Source organism: Danio aesculapii, chromosome 23, assembly GCF_903798145.1.
Source record: "Danio aesculapii chromosome 23, fDanAes4.1, whole genome shotgun sequence".
Classification (NCBI taxonomy): Eukaryota; Metazoa; Chordata; class Actinopteri; order Cypriniformes; family Danionidae; genus Danio; species Danio aesculapii.
The window spans coordinates 22,832,349-22,853,571 of record NC_079457.1 but is presented as its reverse complement, the minus strand read 5'-3'; the positions used below and the strand labels follow the sequence as shown (position 1 = coordinate 22,853,571).

The window sequence follows — 21,223 nt, the reverse complement described above, 5'->3', positions numbered from 1 at the left end:
AACTATGTAAATGAAATGTGATTGGAGGCTTATGGTCTTTTTCTCTGAAAAAAAAAAAACTCTGTTAGTGCTTCTTCAAAGGTTCTTCTAGAGTTTTTCCGTCTTTTTCCCCATACAATGAAATATAACCAAAACAAGATACTAATAGGTGAAGAAGGAAAAATGAGTAGATATGATAAATCAAGAAGTTTAATCCCACTGTTGTGGCGGGATATGTTTGATATGTGTCCCATATAACACTAAAAAAATGCTCTGTTCCACACAATTCATTCATGTTGTCCCAGCACAAATCGATTAAGTTAACAAATTTAAATAGATTGAAGATAAAACAATTAAGTTGTCCCACAAAAATCTCAAGAGTTGTGTTGTTTCAGCTCATTTTAAATAATTTGTTTAAACTTTTTTTGAGTGAAATTGTTCAAATAAAATAATATTACATTAATCTATTCTATAATCTTATAACAGCAATATGTTCCAGTATATTAAAAGTGCAATATGAAATCCTGGAAAATGCTAATGTTAGCCTGATAGCACTGAAAGCCTACGTCCTACCCTCCAAATCTGCACTAGACAATATCACTACAATATATCACTTAACATTCACCAGAGAGAAAACTTTATAGTACAGATAGCAATTACAGTGCCAAACTTAAAAAAGAAGGTAGGCTGTTGATGTTTGTCTGTCATTCTATGTCTGAACCACCTCCGTGAACGCGTCAATGATGCAATCCTTTCTACGTGAACAGGGCGTTCAGAGTTATGCAATTACATATTTTGAGTATCATAATGTTCGGACTGAAAGTTTTGATTGGGCAAGCTTTTCTTGGTCCTACACCTTCCACAGTACATTAAAATACATATAAATATGTTTTGGACCACTTAATTTAATGATTACTATCACTACTAGCATGTGAAGAAATTTTTGACCAGCAGAACAAAAGGTATGATAGCACTTTAATTTAATTTAAGGTGCACATATTACATGCACTTACTATAGTAATTACAGTGAATTATGCATAGTTACATGGAACTAACCCTAAACCTAGCCCACATTCTATCCCCAAAATAAAGTGTAGCCAAAACTGTTTTTGAAGACAATCACCTATTCCACCTTTGTGTATGGATGTATTATGTATGTGTTAAAAGGCATTTTTGTCAATCCAATTACATGTGGATGATGCTTAATAAGAGTGATGGGAGGTTCGGATCATTTTACTGACTGGAACCCTTGAGTCTAATTCTGCAAGGTGAACGAATCCTTTTTTGAGTCATTTCATTAATTTCATTCAATTTTCCAAAATATTATTAAAATATTACAAGTTGCTTTCAAACTCATCCACAACTACGCCAAACCTTGATCACACTACAAACAGGTCATAATCATTTATTGTTTATCTGATCTATTGTCTATGATCATGTCAGCTCACCTCTTCTAACAGGTCTTCAAATTTGAGTGGTTCATTCACGACAGTCCCATTTAAGCTAAACCAACGGACACAGTCTGAGCCGAAAAGAGCCATGATTAGTTCACTTTCTCGAGTCTTCTGGTTTTTGAGTCATTTGTTTATCATGTGACAGCATGTAAAGAGAGATGACTTAATCCCGAGGACTCGAGAAATGAACGGATCAAATCTTTTTCTGGCTCTGACTGCATATGATTGGCTTCTGTCTTTCATATGATTAACAAACGACTCAAACCCAATAGAAGACTCAAAAAAGGAACTACGGTTCCACTCCATCTGCACAAACGTGCGCATGCGCAAATGAACGAACCACTCCCTGAGAGGAGTACAAAAGATTTGTTCAAAATGAATGAATCGTTCAAGAATGACCCATACAGGTGTATGAAATATTCTGAGCTTTATCACTCCATAGCATATCCAGGGTCAAAGTTCTTTTGTTTCCTTTTGAGGAGGGAGAAAGAGAGTACTTTTGTCCTGACCATGCTTGAAGTAATATTCAAATTCCTTGAATTTAATGCAGTGAAGCAGAGCTTTGTAGAAAGGAGAGAGAATGGTTGAACAGTTTTACAGCTTTAAATGGATAGTTAACTCAAAAATGAAAATTCACTCACCATGAACTCTCAAGTGGTTTAAAACCTTTGAGTTTTTTCCCTCTGTTGAACAGCAAAAGAAGATGTTTTGAGGTAGGACTGGGCTATATTGATATAAAAAATATCACAATATTATGTTTCATATCATTCGGCATCGATAATTATTGATTATTCTTTAAAAATCTATTTAGAAATATTAGGATTTTTTTACCACTTTATTTTAATATACCAACATTACAAAGCCAAATAGTTATAATAGTCAAAAACAAAAAATATTTAAACAAAGTATCTCAACTCTTTAGAATAAAATAAACATAAACAACGTGACTCTTAAACTTGTTATATAAAATGTAAAAAAAAAAATTGCAATGGTAAAGGAAGATCAACATCTGCAAGGTGTGAATAATAATAATACAGTATAAACCTCAAACTCTGTAAACAAAACAAATTATGATAATCAAATCTGAGCTTTCAAGTAAAGGAACCAGCCATCATTATTCAAATACATGCTGCAACAATCCCAATTGTGAAGTTGGATGACTACATTCCCTCTTATGCTAAAAAACCTTTCAAATGGGGTGCTAGTTGCTGGGATGCACAAGAAAAGAAACCAAAAAGCTACCTTACATCTTTTTTTATTTACAATCTCCTCACTGCTGCTATACGGCACACATTTTCGCATATGTTATTCTGACCTGAAGTGACAACTGCGTGCGTGGTTTCCTTCACCATTTTCAATGCTCCACTGGCATCTCTCTTCAGAGGATGACAAACGGACAAACCATTGCTGCAGCTCCGATACAAGTTTATTAAGAGAAGTAAAAAGCACTGCAGTGTTTGGATGGGCTGTGTTTGTCTGAGGTAATTAGTCTGCCGTTATTACTGAAATGTGTATATTCCATACAAAGTGTGAAGCAGATTGGTTAGTTCTACTTCCAGGAATCGTGGTGCACTCGGGGCATTCGGAAAAGTTGAGATGTTTTCAACTACAGTAGGTGCACCTAGAAAATGCGTGCGTCACGTGTGCGCCACTTGCACAACATGTGCGCGTTGCTCCCATATGCACGTCATGCAAGTTGGGTGCCAACATTGGAAATGACAAACTTACACCCTGAGCTTATTGGCATTGCTTCCAAGGCTTGCACTCAGAAGCCACATTTTAATAAAACTATAGGCTTCATACTAAAACTTCATACCAAATCTTTTTTTTATCAATATTGACCATGGTGTTCGGTCAATAAATAGCGATACAGATTTTATCGCACAGCTCTATTTTGAATAATGCTGGAAACTGGTAGCCATTGATATCCACAGTAATTAAAAGTACAATGGAAATCACACACAATTCCTTCATGCTGTCACAACACAAATCAATTAATTTAACTTAGTTATTTTTACAAATTTAAGTGGGTTGAGCATAAAACAATGAAGTTGTCACCCCAAAAAACTCAAAAAGTGTGTTGATTCAGCTCATTTTAAATAAGTAGTTTGAGCAATCAGCAAACAAACATTTTTAAAGTGTAATGTCTGGCAGTCAGTAACAGAAGAAGAAACTTTGATACAATTGGAAGCTCGGTAAATGATGACAGACTGAGTTTTTATTTTTTGGGGTGAACTCTTGGGTGAATCTCTTTAACAGTGACTGTACAGAAGGGTTTTAACACACACCTTCATCCAAAAAGAAAGAGAGGAAAACAGCTTCAGCAGGCCGGCTTGACATTCTGAAGGATCTATTGTGTCTGGCGGGTCTGCTGTTCATTCCTCAGGTCCAGCGCTGACGTTCGGCTCTGGGGACTCATTAGCTGGAGCTCCGTCAGTAGCTGAAGGCTGGAGACGCTCTGATGGTGAGACGGTGTGTGTGTGTATGTGTGTCTGGTCGTCTGCTCCAGTCTAGTTGACTCTGCTGACACATGGTAGATCCATTGAAAAGAATATGAGATCCCAAACTCCCCCTTCATTCTTCCTGTAGTACAGTAGAGGCTACTGCTAAAACTAGAGTCTCTACCTGTTGACTTAGTAGCCCTAGAGCCGTTTAGATCAGTTTGTAAACCACTCTTATTGGCTTTGGGGTTTAAATTATGTTAAGCCTGTAGGTTTAAGTGGGCTTTGGAGGAGTTTATGTTGGATGTCTTCCAGAGTTGGGGCTCAGGCATGGGAGTCGACGCTTGGAGCTGTGGATGGGCGAAAAAGTGTATTTGTGTTGTTTGTGTTTATAAATGCTGCTAAGAATTTTTCGCTCACATGAACTTCCACTGCCCTCTTGGAGCGGATGGAGAACCAGCCAAATAAGGCTGTAAAAGTGTGTGGCCTGATTTGAAACATGCCATAGCTGTGTCTCTTAGTGAGGACTAATATTTGACCACTTCAAGAGAGCTGGTTTGATGCTGCTTTGTTGTGGTTGTGTAATGCTGATGGTCTACGTGAAATCAACGTGAATTGATTACGTATTGATTAATTTGTGTTACCGTGAATTATTCATCAGTACATGGTATGTTTAAGAATGCTTTGTAATGTCTACATCAAGGGTCCCCAAACTTTTCTTACGAAGGGCCAAATTCCAAGCTTGACTGAGAGCTGTGTGCCGAAAGTTAATATAGCAAACTGTATGGCATTAAAGTTGCCATGGGTAATTCCCAAATTTATTTAATAATATTTATATAGAGAAAATTACTTCAACCATATTCACTAATGCATTATAATTTTTTTTAAAATTTATATTATTTTAATGAAATTATTAAAATAAAACCATTTTAAAAATCCATTTCTAAAACAATGGAGGTCAGTGCCGAATACACTAGTCATGCTGAAACTGCCTTTGCCTCGATTTGCACACTGTTTTCTGCTTTGTCCCCTATTCGTTAAGTGACAATACTGTATGTAGCTACATTTTTTTTTAATCTGATTTATTTACAACATTTAATTTAAACGTTTAATTTCAGTTTGTAGCTCAATGAAACAAACAAACAAATGGTTACATTAAAATCGAAATGATAATTTCTGTTTAAGGCATTGAACCCTTCCCAATCATTTACCCTCTGGTGGTCCAAATCAAAGGATACAAAGGGCCAACTTTGGGCTGTGGGCATCTTTGGTCTACATATTGTTTTGCCCAAATGTAAAAATTGAACTTTGTAAATAATAGTAACTCTCTCTCTTTTCCATATGCACTAGAAATTGTGCAATTCTAAATGTGCTTGATGAAGGTGAGTGGGCTTGACAAACCACCTGTAGGTGATGCACTCTTTTCCTCTCTATATGCACACCTTCTTATAAACAACACCTTCTTATAAATAACAATAAAAATCTTGTCATAGCAATTATATACTACATCTCTTTAACGATTTAATGTACTTCTTTTATCCTCACTTTTAAGTCTCTTCAGGTAAAAGCGTCTGCTAAATGAGTAAATGTAAATAATAATGATAATTAACATACTGAGTTATTTATAATAAACCAAAATGAAATAAATAAAACATTATGATTAGAATTATGAATTAATGCTTTATTTTAAAGTACATCTTGTTGTTAAAATAAATTGTAATACAATTTTAATACATTTCATACAATTAAATTCTAGTAATACACGTACAAATAAATTATAAAAATGTATATATCAGTAGAGCATATTTCCAGATATTTTCAGACGTATATTCATAGTTTCATGAAAAATTTAAGTAAACGATAGAACCCTGAAATTATTCTGGAAGGAAAACGTAGACTGTTGTGGAAAATATGTTTCAATTCGCATTGAAAACTCTGACTTGGTACAGTATAATGACAAATATGAAACATTTGTTGAGATCTCTGCTATATTATTTAAATCAACAACAAACCAACCAATCAATCAGTAAAACAAATATAAAATCTCCAATACAGGACAGATTTTTGTGATATTACTGAATCAAATTTCATGTTTTATGTTCACTAAATAGTTTTGGTAGGAGTTTCTGGCTGTGCAGTAAGTCATAAACAGGAGATCATTCCTCCAGCTGAGAAAGCACAGATTGGCTTCATTTAGACTGTACGTTGTCTTCTCATCTGACCTATGCTCTCCATCAAGTGCTGTGTTTTGAGGAGGGATGTGCGTGACTGGGGTTTTTTCACCCCTTCTCTTCTCTGTCTCGGGCTCTTCACTTCTTTTCATTCACTGCAATCTGATCCTCAACAACAAATCAAGCTACTGTTCTCTAAGACTCACCATTCTCTCCCCTTTCGCCTGCCCCACTAATGCATCAGCCAAATGTCCCAATTACTACTGGTAAATCTGCAGACTAAACTTGCTGTTTGTTGCTTTTTTTTGCTTACTTTCATTTTTTGTTATTCACATGTCAAGATGTCTTTTCTTTTCCACACTTCTCTTTCTCTTTTTACTAACTGTCATGTTTTATTAGAAAGAGGAATCTCCAGATATGTCATAAAGTTAAATGTAAGTTCCCATGAAATAAAATACTTGCAGGACATTTAACTTTAATAGTGAGTGTGAATTCCTCTTTTTTTTTTGGTGTAGCACCAGTACCCAGTCTATTGTTCAACATAATCATTCACCAAACGACTCAATGTGCCAGAAAAAGGGAACGGTTCTTTGTTGTGTCCACACAGTCACCCTTTCACAAACTATACTGGGATCAAACAGAAGCTCCTTTTGTCTGTGTGGTGAGTAGCATCACATTGTTTTGTAAGTAAAGAGCTTTTGGGGAGTTGTTTTTGTGTTAGTTTTAGAGATAGGTGTTGCTTTAAAATATATAGTTATAATTATCTTAGATGTAGGATGTGGGTCTCTATTTAACATCACTGTGGCAGGAAAACTAGACTGGACTTTTGTAGGAGAAGTGAAAGGAGATTAACAAAATTAGGTTAGGGATTGCCAGTTAGGTAAAGCTTTTGCTATTGCTGAGTAGCTAGGAAAGTTTTTTTTTTGCAATGTAGTTTTGTTTTTTTTGCTTAGGTTAAGTAAAAAAAAATCAGGTTTGGTATTTGGTAAGAGAAAGTAGCACATCAGTTTTGTTTTCAGGATTTAATACAGTATAAAAATCGATTTGTTACTTGAGTAAACTTGTTAAAAAGCAACAAGTTGACTTAAATAAACAAAAAAGTGAGTAAATCAATGATTAAACATTATAATTTGGAATTAAGTTGATTAAACTTAATTTTTATAATTAAAGTCAGCTAATCACTTTAAAATGAAAGTGAGCTTACTAACTTTTTTTGTTTTATATTGTTTTGCATGACTTGTTTTTTGTTTTAAATTAAATCAGTTTTTGGAGGCACGGTGGCTCAATGGCTCACTGCAGGAAGGTCGCTGATTCGAGTGGGCATTTCTGTGTGGAGTTTGCATGTTCTTACCGTGTTCGCGTGGGTTTTCTCTGCGTGCTCCGGTTTCCCCCACAATTCAAAGACATACACTATTGGTGAATTGAATAAAGTAATTTGTCCAACATAGGCTCATAATGAAAACGTAGCCCTATATAAATTTCTGGAGATCGTGAAATATGTAGCCAGAAGCACGTATGGCTGCATTTCGTTTTAAAACGAATGCTACAGGACGGTCTGACGTTGTTCCTTTTCGCGCTTACCAGCTGACCGTTTACCTCCGTATGGACGGCTTTCCCGTTGTTACCAGTTTGAGACACAGAGGAGTTGACCACGGTGATAGGGTTAGAGTCCGGTGAAGAACGGTTCCAGAAAGCGGGTAAGACAAAAACAGAATCCAAAAAATAAAATAAACAAGTAAATAACAGGGTGAAAATGTGGTAAAATCTGAAAACGTGGTAAAAATGAGGCGAGGGCTTTACTTTTTCTGGATTGCTTTTTAAAACTGTTGGTTGGGTTTAGGGAAGTGGGTGGGCGGGTCAGTTGGTGCTTTTGAAAACACTATTGGTTGGGTTTAGGAAAGAAGGAGGGTGGGTCAGTCAATCAGTCAGTCCAACAGACAGTTGACAGCGGCCTCTGGTGGATTTATGCAAGAACAGCAGGCGCGAAAATGCACTCGCGAGAGAAATCTCAAAAAACGTACATAGCAGCCTCTGGTAGATTCACGAAAACAAAAACTGCAAAAAAACATCGCTCCTGGGACATATTTTGCACTCTGCAGAAATGTATATAGAGGTACGTTTTCAGAATGAAACTGGGTTGAAATTGTCCGAAGTGTATGAGTACTGTATGTGTGTAAATGAGTGTGTATGGGTGTTTCCCAATACTGGGTTACGGCGAGTAGAGCATATGTTTAAAACATATAGTTGGCGGTTCATGCCACTGTGGTGACCTCTAAAATAGAGACTAAGCCGAAGGAAAATTAATGAATGGATAAAATAATTTTTGTTAGGGAAAGTACCACATAACTTTTGTTTTGTTGGGGAAATTAACAGATCAGTTTTGTTTTGTAGTGTTTGTTTGCGTGAATATTTTTGGACATGACCTGTATACTATTTGCAGTCATTTCATTCTGAATGCGTGGGAATTTTTTTAATACCAAAACAAGTTGTTCTTCTTTTCCAGGAACAGACAAAGCGCTTTCATCCCATTGAACTGAGTGCCATCTCAGTGGTTAGGACCGAATTCAGTGTTTTGCTATTTCAGACTGCTGTTTTGATAGTAGCCTGGAGTGGACAAGCTAGTTTTTCCTCACTCAGCTCCATAAATATCCAAATCTTCATAGTGTTTTCTTTGATCTTACTTCAGTGAGGTTTTAGCATTGGCGGCTCTCCCTTTGATTCAAATGCTCTTTTTGTGCTCTTTGCCCTTTTTTTTTCCTCATGCAAGCTTCATTTCATTGTGGCAGTTTTGGTCTCCAGAGGTTTGGCTAATAATATCTGCTCAGGAAGCTCTTGGGGCCCTGAGAAAAAAAACCTAAGAGCAGATACTGCAGAATCAGAAAAGTGAATCTTAAACTTATTTGCTGAGACGTTCGTTTCCAGACCAGAAGCAAAGAGGTCTAAATCTCAGAGAGCTTCTGTAGATCAGATAAAGGCTCCTCTGAGCTCTCTGCAGCCACTGTTATCAGTGATGTGGCACCAGATCGCGGGTCATCATGTGAGTGGAGGACTGTGTTCTAAGTGCCCTAATTACATAACAGACCAACAAATGGTCACTAGGCAGTTCTTGCAACCTGGCAGCAGACATATGGCCAGATCCAACCTCTCACTCTCTATTTTGAAGACAGTTTTGTTGATCACAGGCAGTGGTGTAAAGTAACAATTCACAAATACTCAATTTACTGTAATTGATTAGTCTAAATCAGAAATTGTAATTTACTAAGTAATTTTAAAACTGTGTACTTTTACTGTCATTTGAGTACATTTTTAGTGCAGTATAAGCGGTACATTTACTCCACTACTTTTCTTCAACCTGCAGTCACTACTATATTATTTCCTGTCTATGAGGATTAGAGTCCTGTGAATCCTATCCAATCAAATCTCACATAGAAAGTAATTTGCATCATACAGAACTACCTTAAGACATGCAGCAGAAGATACTTTAGATGCAATGACACAGAAACTGTTTAGACTGCATGTCACCGATGAGAAGATGATGGATGTTTACTGTATGAAGACTAAAATGGCCTTAAACAATAACTAAAAGCACTACAGAATGTTACGTTTACACACACACACACACACACACACAAATTACATGTTAACGCATAAACCTTTCCAATACTCACTACTCGCTACTCTTGATTACTTTTAAAAGGGCTACTTTTTACTTATACGTTAATATTTACAACAGATACTTTTACTCTACTTACAGTACATTTTTAGGCAAGTAATGGTACTTTAACTTGAGTATGATTTTCAGTACTCTTTCCACCCGTGCTTAAAGGTTCAGGCACAGGAGGCTGAAGCTCCATTACTATCAACTGTGTGTCAGATGCTTCTCTTTAAGTTGCTTATGGGAAACAAAAACACACAAATAAGGTAATTGTTGACAACCAGGTCAGAAAGAACCTTTCCATTAGGGTCAATGTTTACCCCCTGAAATTCCAAGGGTGTTTTTTTTTTACATTTGAAAGGGCAATTTTTTAAATAACTAACTTATTATTCTGTGGTGTCATTTATGATACTTAAATATCATGTTTACAATCTTTATGATAGTTAAATTTAACCAGTTACTGTTAAAAAAAATCTTATCTCATTGCAATATAAGTTTTTCAGGTATATGGCTGCAATATTATGACTAAAATCTAATTCAAATGTTGCAAATCAACTCTTTTTATTGAGTTCTAACTTATATTTATTACAAATAAACACATATTTTATTAACATTTTTACTTATAACTTTAATTGTGACAACTACAATATATTTAATTTTAATAAAATGCAGGGAATTATGTTGAATTTATAGTTTTGTTAATTTTGGTGGTATTTTTGCCTCAAGCCTACAGTACATTTTTGAATACACACTGAAATCTCCTTTGCTGTGGACATTAAAATGCAGCATAGTCCGTATTTCCTCTGACACTGGATTTATATTGACTCAGCAAGGAAGGTGATATTTTAGTAGGCTTTCTGTCTATGTTTCTCAAAAACAAAGGATGATTATTGTGTGTGAAATGTTGGGAAGCAATGAGCTCATCAGAAAGAGCTGCCGTTTACGTCATGTATTATATGCCATGCATTCTAACAAGTGTAGGAGTCGCCCGTTCCATCTTTGACATTTGAGTTGGAGAGAAAAAGAGAAAACTTTTATCCCATAATCTGAATATACAGTATCTTCAACCCAAACTCCATGCACTCTGTTCGAAGAGAGTGGAATGGAGGAAAAACTGGGTGATAGAAAAAGATGAAGTGGGATAATTTATAGCTAAATTCATTACTGTTATAAACAGGACACATTCCTTCTGGAACTGTGGACATCTGGAATGCACAACGTCGGTCACAACTGGGGGGAAAAAGAAAACATTGGAAAGGGGAATTGTGGGCGGGAACTGTGATGCTTGAAATCTTCCCAGACAGAGCCAAATTACATTCTCCAGGGCCTCTTTTGCACATTGTCATTTCTGCTTAAATGGTGTAAGCTTTTCAGACATTACAAACCCTAGTCGTTATAATTTGGTTGTCTTCCAGTCGAATGTGGTTTCAAACAAAACAAATTTACTACATGGTCAGTTGAGTCTGTCTGCTGTTGTATTAAATGCTGGAAGCTGAACTGTCTGAGTAGCACATGATTAATGACTCACATTTATAAAATGTTCATTTATTTTAAATACAAGTTTTAACACACTGACAGTTTCTCACTGATGGCTTCGCTTGTTTGTAACCATATGAATCAAAACTGCATAAAAAGACTTCTACATAAAGAGAAATGTTTTGAAACTCTGCTTTTTGAAGCTTTAAAATCTTGTATTTAGATTTAGTTCATTGGAATGTGTTTGAGCAAGTGTTGCGATTTAAAGTTCATGTATACTGGAAGTTGCTGAGACTTTTATTTCAGTATGTTGATGTACTTCCAACTGAAACAAAATATTGAGTAGGGGGCGTTTTTTTTTTGCCCATCATTCGCTTTTATCAAACTAATGGTAATAGGGGTGTGGCTAAGAATATTGTGGTTGAAGTCAAAAGAGTTGGACAAACACAACATGAACAAAAGTGATGTTGAACTTGACATATGACAAATAACACTGAAGAGTTTTAACAAAATCTGAGCACAAGTAGCCAAAAGAGATGCTTTTTATTACCTGATAGAAAACAGCAAAATGGCTGAAAGCGCTTGTGAATATATGGTGGAAACATGGTCTGAATGAACAATGATGGAAAACATTCTGAAGCACTGCTTTAAGACTACGTTCACCACCAGTCTTTCCCAGACGTATCACTGAATATGATTTATACAGGCTTGTGGAAAAGGTGTAATCACTTTACAGTGGAAACAAAATAAAACTCATTCTTTCAACACACAATATTCACTTTCCACAAATCATGGAGTCAATACCACTGGAAAAACGTTTTGTTTATAATAGAGTGGTCATGTAATTTCAGATGATATGCTACCCTGGCAGTAGTTTGTGAAGCTGTTGGCTGAATCCCTCACGGGGGTGATGGACATGGGTGGGTGTTGATATGGGTGTGAATGGCATCTTCCGAACAAACACCTCTGCCATCTTCAAAGGGAAAACCCGCTGAGAGCTCTCTAACATGCTGTGACAGTCTGGCTCGGGGCCTGCTATCTGAAATCATAGCTCAGAGTCTCAGGTTAATAAAGGGAGAATGAGTGTTTGTCGGAGACAGTTGTCGACTCAGTGTGGGTTCCACCATTAAAGAGATTTAGAAGACAAATCACATTCAGATCTGTTTGTAGTGCAAACGTGAGCTGATATTGGAGAGTAGACTTGTTACAAAGCAGCACACTTGGAGAAGTGGGTGGAAGAATGGTTTATATGACATTTAAACAGTTATTATTATACCAATTTAGCGGTGCAGTGGTCAGCACTGTCATCTTACAGCAAGAAGGTTGCTGGTTCGAGCCTTGGCTGGGTCAGTTGGCATTTCGTCACCTTGGAATTACAAGGTTCTATCTGCGTTCTGAATGATTTTGAGATATTAAGCTTCAAAGTTTTTGCATTCCATATAGCTAACAGTATGTGTGTAACATTTAAAAAGTTTTAAATTGTAAACAACTTACAAAAAAACACCCCATAATGTAAATAAGTTGTCATTTAATAAGAATATGTCAATAACTCAATTTTGACAAAAATGTCAAATAGAATCTTATAATTCTAATGTGACAATTTCTGTGTGGAGTTTTCATGTTCTCCCTGTGTTCATGTGAGTTTCCTCTAGGTTCTCCGGTTTGCCTCACAAGTCCAAAGAAATGCGTTATAGGTGAATTGGGTAAGTTGAATTGTCCGTAGTTGCAGATGGAAGGGCATCTGCTGCGTAAAACATATGCTGGTTAAGTTGGCGGTTCAATACACTGTGGCAACCCCTGATTAATAAAGGGACTAAGCCGAAAAGAAACCAATTTAAATGGGAATCATGAGTGGGTCAATTTCAAATACAAGAACGTTTGAACTGAGTACATTTTTAAAAGTAGTTCAACAGAGGTCCAATGAATTGACTAAAAAGTGAATGGAATTATTATTAAATAGCACAATTTCACTGTTTTTACTATATTTTATGTCAAATAAATGCTGCCTTGGTGAGTGTAAGAGACATAATTCAGAAATATTAATGTCTTACTGACCCCAAACTTTGTACGGCAGTCAATGTATTGTTAAAGTATTTTAAATACATTCCACATAAAAATACTCCAATAATGTATAGTAAATACTAAAGTGTTTTTGAACCATACTAAAGTGTATTATACTTTATATATTATAGTATTTACAACTCTTTGTCTATGAATGCCACAGCATATTGTAGTATTACACAGTTATGTAAACTGTAGTTTTACTACAGTAAGCTTTGGTGTGATGCAGTATAATATACCACATAATAGGATTACCACAACAGATTAATTCAAGTTATTTACAATAGTATGGTTCAAAAACACTATAGTGTTTACTATAAATGACCATAATATTTTTTTATTTTATAGATAATATTTTAATATATTTTATTTTTTATATGGGATGTTGTGGAAGTAAGTTACCATTAAACACGAAGTGCATTTGAAGTAATTTAACGCACAATAACCAGTTAATTACCCTGCATATACTGTGGTCATCTGACAAGGTTTAGACAAGATACAACTAGTACTGTAGGCCTAGTGCTCTTGGTAGCACAATATTTGACCAAATTACATCAGTTATGACATGATAGATCTCTCTATTTTGACAGAGTCAGAGAAAGCACGAAAAAGAAATCAAGTGTGTGCATGTAAATGACATGGGCATATCTAATAGCTCATAGTAACATGTGTAAGCAAACATTTTTGCACATATTTGCAAGTTTGTTGATCCTCACTGGCTCCTTGGTAAAGCACACAACTAGGTTGCTAAGTTTACACAGATGAATGAAGGCTCTGGCAACTGTCACTGAGTTACTAATTAAAAATATTGTATAATGTTTGAGGGAAGTGCGTTTATTTCGAATTGTGATCAAATTTGTCTGGAACTGCCTCTATGTAACGACTTTTGCACACCTTTCAGCTATTCAGAATCAAGAATTTCAACAGGCTATGTAATAATTGTGGATTCAAGTATCTTGTTGAAGTATATTTTTTTATATTTGCTTGTCAAGAAAAGCTCTAGCATTGGTCTGCTTAGTTGCACATAGCCAGACCTTCAGACTGACAGCAGAAGGTCTGGACTCATTTGCATCCTTCATTGGCCAAGGTCTGCCATCAAAGAGGCTGACATCTAAATCCACCAATTACAATATGTCTTGTTTAACACCATGTTTACGAGTGGGAAAATGTAACATGAGCTACAATAATAATCAGATTTTAACAAGTCCATTTCATAAACCCAGGGTTTAGTTGATCACGATAAGTGCTAATTTTCACTTTTGTAAACGTAACAACTGGTAATATTTCATTTCGATGACCCACTTTAGATATTCTACTAACTGTAAGTAACTTTGTAACTACATGTCAACTAGTAGTCATTAGAATAATAGTAAATCAATAGCACTTTATTTTAAAGGACCCTTTATTTTGTTTATATTTTATCTTATATAATAAATTTTTTAATGCAGCTACACAAAAATTACATGAAAGTATATCAAATAATAATCCTACACAATTTGTGCTTTGGACAAGAGTGATGCTTTATGTAATTTGGCTTGTTGTGTAACATTTGCAAGCAATATTTTTGTAGAAAGGAGTAAAGATAGTAAAAGACTGTCATAATGTTTGACTCAGGCTCTGAAGAGAAATATGACTTTGAACAGGATGTAAGGTGTCAGCCCAGGACGTGAGTTTGCAGGGTTTCTGGTGTCAGACAAGAAACCGCTGTGACCCAGAGGAAGAGAAGCATAGAGACATCTCTACAAGGTCGTTGCCATGGATGCTTGGAGGAGTTCATGACTTCCTGTGTGTTTCTGATGCACAAATACTGTGTTTTGCAGAATTCTATGAACCTGCCCCCGGATAAAGCACGACTCCTCCGCCAGTATGATAATGAGAAGAAGTGGGACCTCATCTGTGACCAGGTACTACCACAATATCATGACTCACTTTCATGCTACATCCTTCCCTTCTATAGTGCAGACCTTCAGAACATTGGTGTTGTTGACATGACCTTAAAATATATACAGCTATGTAACTTAGTATGTTAACTGTGTTTACTGTGTAACTATTATCCAAATTCTAATTTTTGTACATAACCAACCAGTATTCATAAAGTGATCTCCATACCTTACCTGTCGTTTACCTGTGAAAATTCATATTTGGTTCAACTATACACTTGTGATTTTAGTGTACAGTTTTGACAGCTGTGCATTGACAGTGCTCGGCATAAATAAGTACACCCATCACAGATCTCTCTTTTAAATATTTAAATATTTGCTATAGAATTCTTTACAATGACATGTTTGTGAATGTACATTAGATTAGTGAGTACCAAAGCCCAAACTGGAACTAATCTGACAAAAAAAAAAAAAGATTGCAGTCCAAAAATTACTCTAATGAATATGTTGGGTGGAAAATAATAAATCAAATTTTAATAAACTGGAAAAATCAAGTGAAAATTATAAAATTTGGTAACACTTTATTTTGAGGGTCCATTTGAGTATTAGTAGACTGTCTGCTTAATATCTGTATTTCTATCTGCAAGTGCATGTCAACTAACACTAACCCTAACCCCATCCTAACAGTTTACTTATATTCTAATGAGAATAAGTTGGCATGTAGATGCAATGTAACCTAAATTCAACAAACGGACCATCAAAATAAAGTGTGACCTAAAATAATGTTGAAATTTTGTAGTTTTTATTATTTTTTTGCAATAACTCATTTGAATTTAATTGTATTATCTTTCCATTTCCAAACTAAACTCTTATTTTAAATGTTTAATAAAATTGTTTTGTTGAAAATCCAAAACTTATTGGCTATATTCCCTAAGAAGTGTATAAAATCACTGTTAAAATGTTTAAAAGGGGGTCGACTCATTCATGCTGACCACTGTATTGTACTTCTTGAAACATTAGATTTTAGAATGTTGCACAAGCCTTTTCAAAGAACAAAATCACCGCAGTTCCAGGTTTCAAACTGGCAACAAAAAGATAGAACTTATGGACTGAAGCTTTAAAAGAACTTTTTACTAACCACTTGTAGATATTAAAACAGTTATAGTCAGACTTGTCAAAGAAAAAAAGCAAACTATACACCCAAAAAATGACTGTTGCTGCTTGTTCTAACTACTTATTTAAAATAAGTTATTTGTGTGTGTGTGTGGGGGGGGGGGGGGGGGGGGGCAACTTAATTGTTTTATGTTCAATACACTTAAATTTGTTAAAACAATTAGGCTACCATACAGTTTTTTTCTCTGTCCCTTTGGTCCATTTCTCAGATCAGAATTGAAATTCTCAAAACTACCTGTTCATTCTTCAGATCAGTGTCAGTTGTACATCAAAATAGCAGTTTCTCAGTCCTTTGAACAAGTTGCAAATGCTTTTGTACATCCATGCAAATTTCCTACATTATCATTTGCTTATTTCATGTTGATCAAATTATATTATTTTGGTCTTTGTTGAATAGTCTCACCCCCAACAACATTTAATATCTTGTTCATGCCATTAGTCTTTACCTGCAACACCCCTCCAGAGTGCACTGTTATATTGACAACATGACTAAGTAATTTGACTGTCTTATCTGTACACAATGACAGCAGGACTTGTCATTGCACTGACACATTCATTGACACAGAAATTTAGTTTTAAAAGATGAACTAAAGAATTTTGAGCAAGAGATTTGCAGGTCATCCATGCTGTTTTGTTATTTGTACTCGTTGTTTAACAACACACTTATTTAACAGCACACTTTACATGCCAATTTGCACATAACAGCTGCACATATAACGTTGTATATACAGTAGTAATAAACTTGTACATACACTTGTCAATCTGTATATTTGCACTCACTACTTTCTTCTATTTTTTAAAATATATTTATTATCTGTTTTTTGTCCTGTCTCTGTTATCCTGTTGCACTGTAGAAGCTCTGTCATGAAAACAAATTCCTAGTATGTGTGAACATACCTGGCAATAAAGCTCTTTCTGATTCTGATTGTTTTGAGATATGCACTTACTGTTTTGCAAATTTTAGTTATGATCTGAGAAATATACCAAGGCGACTGAGGAAAAACTGTAATATACAGTTACTGTAATATAAAGTATACTGTATTAGTGTTAGGACAACATGAAGTAATTGTGTGGAACTCAGCGTTTTTTCAGTGTATGTCTCATTGGAAAGTGTCAACCAAAACTGAAAAGTCATTGGCTATTCAACCTCATGTTTCAAAACTCCACAGTAATCCTAAAATTATACATTTTGAGCACTGTCCTGGCCATTCTTTTACACTATGCATTTATAATAAATGGGATCTGAAGCTTTCCAGTACTCATACTGTATGAACTGCTTTGTGATAATTTGAAGGTGCTTCTAGCTCCAGTCCTCATTGTAATTGCATGGAAAGTCTGGTTTGAAATGAGGGTGAGGAAGAGAAGACATTTTCATTTTTAGAAAGAGCTGTCTTTTTCAGTAAACTGACACATTCTGCTAAATACAGGGTCATGCAGAGAAAACGCACAAGGATGACTTTAAGCACTACATTTCATGCATGTTTTGAGAAACTACTATTTATGATTGTCTAGTGCATTTTTGGCACATCTTTGCTGCTGAAAAAGGGAGTTCATAATTACAACAGTAAAATACTTTAAGAATAATGTAAGAGTTTTTTAAACAAACAACATGAGATGATGAGGAATATGTGTATGTGTTGGATAAAACAAAACATTCATCTTTTCTTTAAAGGTGTTTGATGTTTTCTGTCTGTATATAACTCCCTGTCTTCTCTGTGTTAGGAGCGTTTCCAAGTGAAGAACCCTCCACATACATACATCCAGAAACTACGTGGATATTTAGACCCCAAAGTCACACGCAAGGTCAGCATCATCCTCCTGAATGTATAAGCAATGTTTATTAGACAGATGCATTTCATCGTGACTTACAACAGTTGTCACATGAGTTCCACATGAAGCTGTTTCAAAATGTTTGAAATGTGGACATTTGTGGAAACGTGATCATCTTTTTAAAGCTTTACTTAATTCTGAAGACCAGAGAAAGGCATGAAAAAGGTGATAATAGCTCATGATTGTTTATGAATCATTTGTGTGCGTGTGTGCGCGCCTTGTATTCCTTGCATTGTGGGGACTGTAAATTTACAGCAATACCAGTAAATCTTGAGGAAAACGGCTCATAAATCACAGCATGAAGTATTTTGAAAAAGTTCAAATGCAGATTGTTTCCGTATAAGGTTGGGTTTAGGGGTTGAGGTATAGAATATACAGTCTGTGCAGTATAAAATTCATTGTAGGTGTGTCCCAAATTGCATACTTATGCACTATTCTACACCACTTTGTAGTATAAATAGCACGTACGTAGTAGTGCCAGTAGTACGTTCACAGTGAAAACACTATAATAATAATAATAAGTGCACTTTAATTGCCCCGATGATGCACTTATTCAATTGTTAAAAATAAGTGTGGAATGTTGGACACTTCACACACTCAACAGCCACTGCTTTGCTCACGTAGTGGAAGGCTAAGGAGCTATCAGGCGCTCATGTTGGATTACTGTAATTATTTTAAATTGTGAAAGTGAAATTCTCCTACGAGAGTGATCATACCACCTCCCTATGGTGAATGCGTTTAAACACATGGCAGGTACTATTTGGTACCTTGGTCATTTATTTCACTAATTTGGCAAGCGTCAAACGTCATCAGGGAAACGGTTTGAATTTCCGCTTAGTAAAAAAACATCAGTGTTCCATTTGGGATGACACTACATTCTATACCAGGGGTTTTCAAACTTTTAGGACACCCCCCCAAAATGATAATGCATGTGTAAACATCATTCACATATTACTTGCTGCGTTTGAAGTGTGTAGAATTAATTACATTGAAACATAAATACACAGCTTACCTGATTCAGTGTGATGGCTGAGCCTGTTTCTGTGAGGACAACATGCTAATCTGTGGTTTGATTCCTGACACAACTATCTGTAGATCATCTTCCACTGTCAATAAGCGTGAGCCATAGCCTACTTGCTTTTGATGTACGTACATACAGAAGATGCTGCTTCGCAAAGCCAAGTTCGCAGAGCCCTGATGGTGACGGTTTACTTGGGCAACAATACTTTAATACAATTTTAAATCGATTAAGACAATACACTTGATTAACAGTCTACCATGTAATCAGCAATGATTTTTATTACAATATCAATTATTTTCTTATAACCTGAAAAGTCTTTTTTTTTCTTTTTTGAGCACTATAATGTGAAGAAAAAAAACTCTACTCCCACACTACTTCATTATAATGTGTAAATGAACTGTATTGTGCTGAGCTTGCCATTTTCTTCTGAACATGGCCATAATCATCATCATCATCTTGTCTCTGTGTGCAGAAATTCCGCAGGAGGGTTCAAGAATCCACCAAAGTCTTGCGGGAGCTGGAGATTTCGCTGAGGACCAATCACATAGGGTGACTAATTCCTGTCTCCTCTTGTTTAATCCCTCTTCTACATCTCTTTGTCTTGAGTTGATCTCTACAAACACCCCTCCCAGCAAACACCATCTCATAATCCTGCAGCAGGGAGTTTATAAGCCTCCTGTATACACACTTTTTCTATATCCCATGATGCTTTGCGTAAATTAGGGGAGTACTGTCTGGTTAAACTATCAACAATGAAGTGCTTTACAAAAAAGGCAACTTATTACAATTAACAAATGACTTTCAGGAGACAGTAAACAACAGTCTATAATTCCTTTTATAGCAATATTGTTGTCTGTTTTGATATTACTGAACTCTAGAGCAATTTTCATGACATCTTATTTGAACACAACCTTATTGTCATCATTTTAACTTGTAATTATTTTTATATATATAACTAAATATATTAATGTACTATAAAAATATTTAATTAATAATAATTTCCATATTTTGTGATTCAAGTGTTTTCCATTTATTTATTCTGTTATATACAGTTATGAATTGCATTATGGCACCTAAATATCTGCTCTGTTTTATTATATTCTGCAGTTTAACAAAGTAACTTTTTATTGACATTTTTGTACATATATACATAATATATAACATATTAAAAAGAAATAATATAGAGAGAATTAAGTCTGTAAAATAACCCCCCAAAAAATGCTGGCAGTGTATTACCAGGCCTTTGTACCATAGTTTACAGCACCAGCCCAGACAAAACATCACTTCATACTATTACAAATGTCAATAAAAACTTTTCCACATCAAATGTTGTTGGAAGAAAGATCAAGATCCCATAATGCAATTCAAACATGTAATAAACTGAAAACTGTGATTGTACAGATATTTTTATAATGTGGTATATTTAAAGAAAATTTTTATTTGATGTATAAAACATCTGAAGGACGGAACATACTTAAAAAAATTTTAGATAAATAAAATAAAATAATAAGTTGATAACTCTTGAATCTTGACTAAGTAATATTGAATGATTAAATAAAAAAAAGATGTGACAAAAATCAGGGAGAGCGGGGCACAAAGTAACACTTTTTGGTTTTGGTCAAATAATGAACAAAGTAATAGGGTTAGACAAAGCATATTTTTACCAATAACACACAAGCCTCTCCTACAAATGAGCACTGGCTGTATGATCGCCGGACCTATGATTTCTGTGCAGTATTGCCAAAAGTGCCAGGAGTAAAAATGTTACTATTTACCCCACCAGCGGGGCAAGTTATAACAGACAGGGGGTTAGTTGTAACACATGCTTGTAAAGGCAGATTTCACACAGTTAATTTAAATTCTGTTTACTTTAAATAGTAGCTATATTTCCTCAGTAATTGGCTCATTTCTTTTTTATTCTACATTGCACAGTATGTTTATTTATTTATTTGTTTATTTGATAAACATTTGAATCTTTTTGCATTATTATCAATTTATCCATTATTATACAATGCATTTATTTGCATTTTTATCTATTATTATACAATGCATTTATTTGCTGTATTAATTAGTACTATTAAA

At 35.2% G+C, this 21,223-nt stretch overlaps 1 protein-coding gene across 4 annotated transcripts in view; it reads left to right on the top strand.

Annotated features, from left to right (window-relative positions):
* The window catches only part of fmnl3 (formin-like 3), a 95,222-nt gene that overhangs the window by 18,262 nt on the left and 55,737 nt on the right, over positions 1–21,223 (top strand). For all 4 annotated transcript variants that reach the window (XM_056449757.1, XM_056449756.1, XM_056449755.1 and 1 more), the window contains exons 2-4: positions 15,058–15,141; positions 18,013–18,093; positions 19,614–19,690. In XM_056449757.1, coding sequence (XP_056305732.1) covers positions 15,058–15,141; positions 18,013–18,093; positions 19,614–19,690 — 242 coding nt within the window. The remainder of the gene's footprint in view (positions 1–15,057; positions 15,142–18,012; positions 18,094–19,613; positions 19,691–21,223) is intronic.